The 9,918-nt window shown below is 46.0% G+C and overlaps 1 protein-coding gene across 1 annotated transcript; it reads left to right on the top strand.

Moving 5' to 3' along the window:
* Window positions 1-336: 336 nt before the first annotated feature.
* Window positions 337-5,437, top strand: LOC101758578. The gene is made up of 4 exons (XM_004974451.1): window positions 337-483; window positions 1,507-1,584; window positions 3,865-3,936; window positions 4,124-5,437. The coding sequence occupies exons 1-4, from the start codon at window positions 337-339 to the stop codon at window positions 5,435-5,437; spliced, it is 1,611 nt and encodes a 536-aa protein (XP_004974508.1).
* Window positions 5,438-9,918: the final 4,481 nt, after the last annotated feature.

Here is a 9,918-nt window from a genome sequence, read left to right as displayed (position 1 = left end):
ACTTGCCGCTGGAGCCTGAGCGAGAGGGCGCCGCCGCAGCCGCAAGGGCGCAGACAGGCGGTCGGCGCCGCGTCCGCAGGGATGCTGGCGTGCTCCGCTGCTGCCTGGTGCTGGCGGGCGCGTCCGGTCGATGCTGCCGCACGCCTTTTAGGCCACTTGCTCGGGGCCGGGGCCGCAGCCGGTGCCGGACCGGTTCTGCCGGGGCTGCCACCGTCGATGGTCATGATGAAAGAGTGTGAGGTACTTTCGGTTGATCGCGAATAAATGATTCACAACGGAGGTGGCGGCAACCCAAGCAGCCCGACAGCCTGACTGCCGCCTCTCGTGTTGCCATCGATGCCGCTCTGCTGCGGCTGCATGCTTGACTGCCGCTTGGACTTGGGCTGCCCGCTGCCCGGCCTCGACGCCGTTACAGGTTCCCGCTGTTCAGTGATCCTGCATTGCATTGCATTACAGTTTTTCGTCAAGCACTATTCTCTGGCCGTACGTCCAACAACAACTGCCCTTTCGGCATAACAAGTCTAGCCACCACCAAGCACCGCTACTACCACTAGCAGCAGCAGATGATTAACGGCAATGTGCATGTGCCGCGCGCGTCGGGCCGAGCACCAATCCTGCCTAGAGTGCCGCCCCCGGTGCGGTGCACGCAGGCACTGTTTGCCGGCGTCGGGATTCCGAACGGATGGGCCAGAGCACGCCGGCAATGTTTGTTTTCTCGCCCTCCCATGCTGCTACTACACCTACTACTGGCTTTCTAATCCGGTCAAATCCCCCGTCAAGCCTAACCCTTTTTGTCGTATCGCTTCTCCCCTCGCTCGCTCACTTTCTGCAGCTCTACCTCCCATGCCGCTACGCTATATCGCATGCCGCCATGCCCTGCCCATCCAGCGTGGGTGACCGCGCGCCCCTGTTTGCCCGGCACCGGGCAAGCAATGGGCATTGCACGCTGCGCCGCTTCCGCTACCACCTCTATGCGCGCACTGCACCATGTTCGTTAGCAGCGTGCAGTGCTAGCGCACCAGTTTTCTTTTCCTTTTTCTTTTGGCAGCGATGCGATATATCGCGTACGTTTTCCTGGCATGCAAATGCAGTGCAATATAATGCATGCATGATGTGACAGTGCCACTGCATACCGTGCGTGTCACGTACGACGACTCCATCCATCCGGCCACATCGATCGCTGCCCTGCACCCTGCGCTGCCGGCTGCCGCAGCCAGTCGAGCGATTCACGGGCGCAGGGCACTCCGTGAGTGACCGCCACTGCTGCCCCTGCACTGCACGTCTGCACCTGCGCTACTGCCCGTCTGCCCCCGCGCGTCCTTAGCTTCTTCAATCTTCACTGCGTCCACTGGCATATCCTGCCATGTCTCGTGAGCGAGCGAGCGAGCGAGGAAGAAAACACACATCACGGCGTGCGGCAACAGCCAACAGCATGTTTGTTTGTTTGTAGCTCGCTGGGCACTTATTGTGTGCCAGAAATGTTAGCTTCTTGTTCGTTGTTGTTAGGTGCCGCGCCAGCAGCATGCGTCGCGGTCGCGGACCAGGTTCTGCATCCGAGCGATGCCGGCCTTCTGCGAGACCAACGTACGCTAACGACGAGACCATGCATACAGATACAGTGCATGGCCGGGACCTATACGCTGGTCGTCGTCCTCGCCGTGCCTCGCGCCAAGCTCCATTATCACCGTGCTCCCTGCCCTGCTTAATGGTTAGTATTCTTTTCATTTAAAGAAAATCGCATAATACTTTCGCTCCGTACATAAAAACAAGTTGTTAGGGCAGGAGGAGAGAGATACTAGCTCTTTGAGTCTTTTCATATACACATGTTTTAAATCGTCCCAAGGATTATTGCAGAAAGCGAGCACAAAGGTACTGCATGCTTTCGGGTTCTCAAAGACATAACATCTGACATCTTCTTTTTTTTAAAGAGAAAAAAGAAACTAACAGCTGGCACCTGGCACCTTCTTCTTTATTCATCGTGGTATTCGGTGCGTTGCGTGTATTCACATATCTTGTTCGATCTACTAGTTCTAACAAGTACTTGTCCAAATGCATAACTATAATTACATTCTTTTCTGGATGGAGAGAGTACCTTAGAATATTTTGCAACTTTATATGTATTCTTCACAGTTCAATATGACACACGAGCTCATTTAGTTGTGTTCATGTATGATGAATCTATGAAAACAATGACGAATCTAGTGGGTGCATAGGGGGGCTCAAGCCCCCTCTTCACAAATAATGGAGCCCCCTATATTTTTGAGGAGAAAGAGGAAAGAAAAAGGATAGAAAGAAGGGAAAGAAGATGGCCCTCTTAAGCTGTATGCCTGGATTTACCCTATGTGAAAATTATCAAATATACTATGGGTCTGATTGGTTGGGCATCAAAATTTGCCATACCAAATTGAGGCAGGACAAAACATAGTCATGCTAAAATTTGCCTGCCAAAATCATGCCAAAATTGGGTGGTGGTGGAACTCCGGAGAACTCAAGGAGAGGAGATGATGGCGGGTTGGCTGGCGGCTGCAAGAAGAGAGACGATAGGGAGAGGACGAGAGCGCAAATTAGTAGGGAAGGGAATATGGGAGTTTGGCAGGGACAGCTAAACACATGGGTAAGCTAACACATCACCGATGTGTCCTGAAACTTGTGTCCAGAAACTTTAGCACGCCAGGTTTTTGGATTTGAACCAAGCAAGCGCCAAAATTATTGGACTTGCCCTGATTTTGGTTTGGCACTTTTAGTAGCCCAACCAATCAGGCCCTATAGTAAGTTTTTGTTTTGATAAGAGCAACTCCAGCAGACCCCCTAAATAGAGCCCCTACTTCTAATTAGGAGGCTAAGTAAAAAAAATAAAGTCCAGCAGGACCCCTACTAGAGCCCCCATTTTAGGGAGGCCTCCAAATTCCCTCCCACACCCCCCAGCCCTGGAGGGTCCCTCCGCAGCCCCCATCCACGGTTATTTTGGCGCGGAACAGAAAACTCCGCGCCCGTCCCTCCCCCGCGCGGCAGTCCGCTCGCCTCCCTCCATCTTGCTCGCGCCGCCCACCACCACCTCCATATATCCAGCGCCCAGACCCGCACCGCCTCCTTCCCTCTTCGTCTCTTTTCCCCCACCAAGACCGCGCTAGGTCGTGAGGAGGATAAGATCCAGGGTTTCTTGATCTGCTCGCGGGAGTTCGTCGCGCCCAAGTGAGTAATCTGATTCGACCCGTTCCCATCCAAACTCCCATTCCTTGCGTTCTCCTCGCGCTGATCCGTATCCAAGAGTCACGCGCGGATCGATGCTCTCAGCTTGTGGACGGACACGAGACCAGCAGCCTTTTTGACCATGAGTGTGTGTGCGTGCTTGATGGCCTGCGTAAGGTTGATTGCAGGAGGAAAAGAGAGTTGTTTGTCCTGGCTAGGTGACGAGCATCTCTGCTACTGGCTGCTGATTGGCCTCTTGATACAGTGCTTATCCAACACTCTGTAATTACATTGCATCCATGCATACGCGATTAGTAATTTGCTTTATCTCAATTTTGCAACTATTTGTGATGATACGCGATTTTTTCTTCTGGAATCTCCTTTTGTCCATTTTTTCAGGACTTGAACGATTCTGATTCCAGGTGCTGGTAACTTTTTTTTAGGATTAGGTGCTGGTAACTTGTAGGCATGCCTCTGCAGAGTATTACTGATTGTAACATCAGTATTCAGGCACCAACCGGAGCTGCAGTCTGATTGATGCCCTGTGGTGTAGGAGTGCCAGCCTCACCCAGGCTTCCTGCAAGGATGAGGCATGGGCCATCAAACTAACATTTGTCTCATCTTGTTAATTTCCATATCATTTATGTGTGATTCCTGATGTTTGTGTCTCTGCAGTTATTCTTTTTAAAAGTAAGCTGTGCAATTCTTCTTTCCAGGTCTGATGGCAGTACCATGTTTGCTTTCATGGTACTGATTATTGTTCTATAAAGTTTAGATGATAGGCAGGAGGTTAGGCAACATGTAGCACCTAATCAGGACTAGGCAGTGAGAACAAATTATTATTTTCTAAGATTCAAATGTATAATTCTTAGATATTGCCAACCACCATTTTTGTGTTTTCTTATTTGAACCTGACAATTTTGCAATATTGTAGATGGTCTTCTCCGATGACGATGACCTCATTGCTCAATGGTGGGAGGAAGAGGAAGAGGAGGAGGAAGAAGAAGAGGAGTCAGACGATGATGACCTCATTGTAATTCTTATGCTTGCCGACATGGACTATGAGAGACACAAGAAGAAGCGTCGTGGTTCAGTCCCAGGACGTGAGGTAGTTCCGAGGGACATGTCTAGTGGCAATCTGCGCATTGTGGCTGATTATTTTGCAGATCCTCCAATATACAATGCAACATTTTTCAGGAGGAGGTTCAGAATGTCGAGAGATCTCTTCTTGCGTATCGTGGATGGTGTGGAGGCACATGATGACTACTTTAGGCAGAAACCAAATGCAACAGGTCTTCTCGGTGCCACTGCATTACAGAAGGTGTTTGGGTCATTTCGCATGCTGGCATATGATGTTCCAGCTGATTCAATGGATGAAGTTGTGAGGCTTGCTGAGAGCACCATGGTAGAGGCTTTTCACCACTTTGTGCAGGCTGTGGTTGAGGTGTTTGGGGAGCAATACTTGAGGCCACCTACTATTGAGGACACTGCAAAATTGTTGGCCATTAACACTAAGAGGGGATGGCCTGGCATGCTCGGTTGCATCGATTGTATGCATTGGAGGTGGAAGAATTGCCCAACAGCTTGGAAAGGGCAGTATTCAGGGCATGTGGATGGGCCAACTATGATACTTGAAGCTGTTGCATCTAAGGATTTATGGATTTGGCATTCTTTCTTTGGTCTACCGGGCTCTTTAAATGATATCAATGTCTTGCAGAGATCACCATTATTTCAAAGGCTAACTTCAGGGACTGCACCACCTGTTGAGTACATGCTCAATGGTAACAAGTATACCATGGGATACTATCTTGCAGATGGGATCTACCCTTCTTGGGCGACTTTTGTGAAGAGCTATAGGAGTCCACAAGGCAATAAGAAAGTCCATTTCACAAAAGCACAAGAAGCGGTGAGGAAGGATGTGGAGAGAGCATTTGGTGTTCTACAAGCGCGCTTTGCCATGGTGAGGGGGCCTGCTAGATTTTGGGATAAGGATACTCTCTGGTATATAATGACCGCTGCTATTATCATGCATAACATGATCATTGAAAATGAGAGAGATGAAAAAGAGGATTACGACTATGATCAAGATGGTGGTGAGGTACTGAGGCCGGAGGAGTACCAACGACGCGATCCTCTCATTCTTGAGGAGTTCCTCAAGATACATCAGGAGATTAAGGATACACGAGTGCATGAGAGACTTCGTGATGATCTTGTGGAGCATTTGTGGGCACTTCATGGTTCTAGCTAGTACGGTTATTTGTAGTTTGACCATATTTAAATTTGAATTTAAATTTTCATGTTTGAAATTGTGATTTTGAATGTGGTTCATTGCTATGCTTTAGAAATATTTACATTTGAATTATAGTGATACGAAGGGCACATATATATGGAGAATATGTGAAAATAGAAGGAAAAATAAATAGGGGTTAAGATTTAGAGGCCTTTGCTGGAGTTGAGTGTAGAAAATGAGCCCCTAAAAAATTGAGAGAGCCCCTACTTAGGAAGTAGGGGGCCTGATTTAGGGACTATCGCTGGAGTTGCTCTAAGGAGGCCCTAATAGTAAGTTTGAGTGGCTAAGTGCAGTGCATGCCCCGGCCGGGACCTATATGCTGGTCGTCGTCCTCGCCGTGCCTCGCGCCAAGCTCCATCAACGTGCTCCCTGCCCTGCTTAATATTTATTTTATTTAAAGAAAATCGCATAATACTTTCGCTCTCCGTTCGTAAAAAAATTTGTTAGGGCAGGAGGAGAGATACTCCTTTCATCATGCACTGAGTTGGAGAAGAGAACATGTCCAACGAGGCAACGACGACGAACTCTCCATCCGCTGTATGTACATGATTAGCTAGGGCATTGGAGTCACCTGTGAGCTCAGTAATACACTAGCTAATACTGCAACGGAGTTTAGAACCGTGCAAAAAGTGCACATCTTTTCACATACACATACACATGTTTTAAATTGTCCCAAGGATTATTGTGAGCACAAAGGTTTTTTTGAAAAAAGAAAGTGAGCATACTGCTTTCGGGTTCTCAAAAACCGAACAGCTGACGTCTTCTTTTTTTTTAAGAAACTAACAGCTGACTTCTGACATCTTCTTTATTTACTATTATCAGGGTATTCAGTGTGTTGTGCTGTGTGTATTCACACCTTAGAATGTTTTGCAACTTTGCATGTATTCTTCACAATGACATACGAGCTCATTTGGTTGTATTCGCATATTTTCCTACATTTGTTGTGATGATGCAAGTCAGCAATGGCCAATGGAATAAGTTGGTCTGTGGTCTGTCTCCGTAGCAAACCGAAGGAAGAAAATCAAAGAAGGTTGCGCAACTGGGCTGCTCGTGGCCACCAGAGACAGACGCCGAGGCAGGCCCTTTGGACTCCATCTTAAAGGCCTGCCTGCCGCTCGCGAGTCTACTACACACATAAGCCCGTTTACTTTCCTAACACAAGCTCATACGTTGGCCCATTCGGCTCCCTACAATATTTTAGTCCATCTCGTGATATCATGACCCAATATTACAGGTGGCTCTCATTTAAATTTATTTAAATGACTGACTAAATAAATATTATTGGTTAAAATTTGAGTAAAAAAGTCAACCATAAGAGTAGAGATAATATGTCTTATTGAACAATGCGTGTATTCCTTTAGGGAGAAATATCGATCACAAGTGTAAATGCGACCTTTACAACATTTCTGACATGCTAAACTGATAAATGAACTTTATTGATTTGGGCATACGTGTATCCAAACGTTGAAAAATGAAATGTGCAGTCTGAACAATGAAGGTAGATCAAATATATATTTCTTTCCAAAAGAAATCTAAATAAACGAACATATTCAAATTTATGTAACCATATCGGTCGGTAGTAATGCGTGGGGAGGACATGTAGCTTAGGCCTTGTTTAGTTGCTCAACTTTGGGGTGTCAAAATTACTGTAGCAACACTGTAGCGTTCGTTTGTATTTGTGAATTATTGTTCAAATATTGACTAATTAGGCTCAAAAGATTCGTCTCACAAAGTACAACAAAATTATGCAATTAGTTTTTAATTTCGTCTACATTTAGTACTCCATGTATGTACCGCAAGTTTGATATGATGGAGAATCTTCTTTTTTGCATAGTGCCAAAGTTGGGATTTGGGAGTGAACCAAGGGCCTTAGATGTTTCATTTTGGCCCATCTACAGTCTCTCATCTCATCAGTACAACCTGCCCGTTCATCCACCTCTTGCTCCTTGCTTCCTCCTCTCGGTCCAGCATCTCCCCACCACATCACTGGCTAGTCCGAACTCAGTGCTCAGCCAAGCACTTGGCCGGGGTTAGTGCTCCTCAAACAGATAATATAAACTACATATTCCCAGCACGACTAATTCATGAAAATTACCAAATATAGTATAATAGGCTAACATGTCCAACTGTTGCTTTTCAAGAAAATGAAAAGAACTCTTGCATAATATGTTTCGAAGGAAACATTACTTTAAGGTCATATAGTATGTTCTATTGAACAGTGCGTGTAATTTCTTCGAAAAAATCGATCACAAGCGTAAATGCGACCTTAACAACATTTCTGACATACGAAAAATGATTAAAAAATAACTTTATTGATTTGGGCATACAGGTGCATCCAAACTTTGCAATGCGCAGGAAGGACATGCAGTTCATTTCTTCAGTGATGGCGTGTTCCCACAAAATAATCATAGAAAAGGTAAATATTGGCTAGCTGGCCTGATAAATCTTGAAAAATTATTTAGAGGTCAATATAATTCCCATCAAAATCTAGAGCGTGCACGTCCAGTCTTGTTCAGACCTGGAGGCTGGTCTTGTAGACAGAGCCGGCCTTAAAGCTAGTGGGTTGCGGGGATGACCTGGAGGCTGGTCTTGTATACGGAGCCGGATGGTGTCATCGACGACGCGGTAGCTGCCGGACTTAGTGGTGAAGCGATGCTGTCGAGTGTCCAGGTGCCAGCGGGCCTCCTTAAGCTCCGAGAAGTCGTTAGCGCCCTTCTACTTTACCTCCACGTCCTAAATGGTGGTGCTGGGGATGAGGACCAGGCGGGTGGCGCTGCAGCCCGAGCTGGTCTTGAAGGTAAGTGCAGAGCCGCACGAGCCGACGGCCAGTAGCGCTGCCAGCGCCGCCACTAGGAGGATGGAGGATCTACAGGCCATTGTTGGTGGCGAGCTAAAGAGCTATTGGTTCGTGTAACCTTACTTGTTTGTTGATCGACCGAGGGATGTTTGTGTGTGTGTTGCGATCGATGTTGCCGCTGGGCATGTATTTATGGGCGGCCGAAGGAAGGAAGCCAGGCATGGACGTACGGCATGCCACGAACATCGTTGTCCAGCTTTTCTTTAATGAAAAATCTTCATCTTGTTCAACTAACGACCAACGCGTGTACGTACACAATTGCTATAAATAGATCCGAGCTTGGTAGTCCAGAGTGTTTTGCTCTCACGCAAAACAAGCGTAGGGAATGCACACTCATCTCAAAAAAGAATGCAGAAGAAAAGCACAAGCATGCAGTCCTCATCGCCTCTCTACTTTCTTTCTTTTTCTTAAACTATAAAACATGTAAATCCCCTTCACTTATTCTGTCCTTGTGGAGACTATTATATAAGTTGGTTCGTTGTTCTAGGACGTTTGTCCATGGTCTCCGCAGGAATTTTTTTTTACAATGTTTGTCCATGAAAATATCAAAGGAATATTTATTGCAATATTTCCACATGTTACCCTAATTAAAATATCAAAATGATTATTGTATTATAATATTTAATTCGAGAATGGATGGTCATTTCATATTGACCTTTTCTTTACACTATTTCTGTGTTCTCAGCATATAGTATGCTATGGACAAATATTGCAGAACAGAGGTAGTACTCCACCTCCGTGGCAATGTCTAGCCTAATATCCTACCTTTCTCCTTGTTCATCCTTTTCCACTCTCTTAGTGGTACAAATATTGAACCATATCCTATGGTGTCTCTCTTTGAATCCATGGTCTTTTACATTGATGTTGGTTGTCCGAACACTTGCAAGCAGTCGCAAGTCCACCTCAAATTTTGTTTTTAGACAATGGAAACAAGGTTCCAGCCTCTACACCTTTGAAAAGTGTACACAGCCGTCCGATACAATACGGAGCTCTTAAGCTCAAACCTCATACGAGGGACAGTAGCAAATAAGAAAAAACACAAAGTCTTAGAACATCGAATAATGCCTTATGCACCAATTCTATTTCTAAACCTCCAGCCAAACTTAGCAAAGATCTCATAGCAGTCTCCAAGAGTCTACAACCCTCCTTGAAGCATGCTCTTATCTTGTCGTCTTTATGCAGCAAAGACCAAGTTCGAATCCAATATGCCTGCAAAAAGGTGTTAGATTTGCCACCGTTGAATACCATTCGTTTCTATTCAACCAAATTGTCCAACAGATTGCTGCTGCACCCACTAAAATTCTGCTCTTGAGCTTAGGCTGAATACCATTAAACCAGGAGCCAAACATATTCAAAGATGCTAGATGGTTGTTGAATTCCAAAAGTTATATAAATGGTATTCCGAATGAATCTAGAGAAATGGCACTCGAAGAACAAATGTTGTACAGTTTCAAGAGAGTTACGAGAACAGCATTTAAGACTACCTTGCCAATTTCGTTTTGCAAGATTATCTTTGGTCAATATAACCCCCTTACGAAGGTACCAAAGAAAATTTTTGATTTTCAGGTTATTTTAAGTTTCC

Source organism: Setaria italica, chromosome VI (assembly GCF_000263155.2).
Source record: "Setaria italica strain Yugu1 chromosome VI, Setaria_italica_v2.0, whole genome shotgun sequence".
In the NCBI taxonomy this organism is placed as follows: domain Eukaryota; kingdom Viridiplantae; phylum Streptophyta; class Magnoliopsida; order Poales; family Poaceae; genus Setaria; species Setaria italica.
The sequence above is the reverse complement of the archived record's forward strand: the minus strand, read 5'-3'. Positions and strand labels throughout refer to the sequence as shown.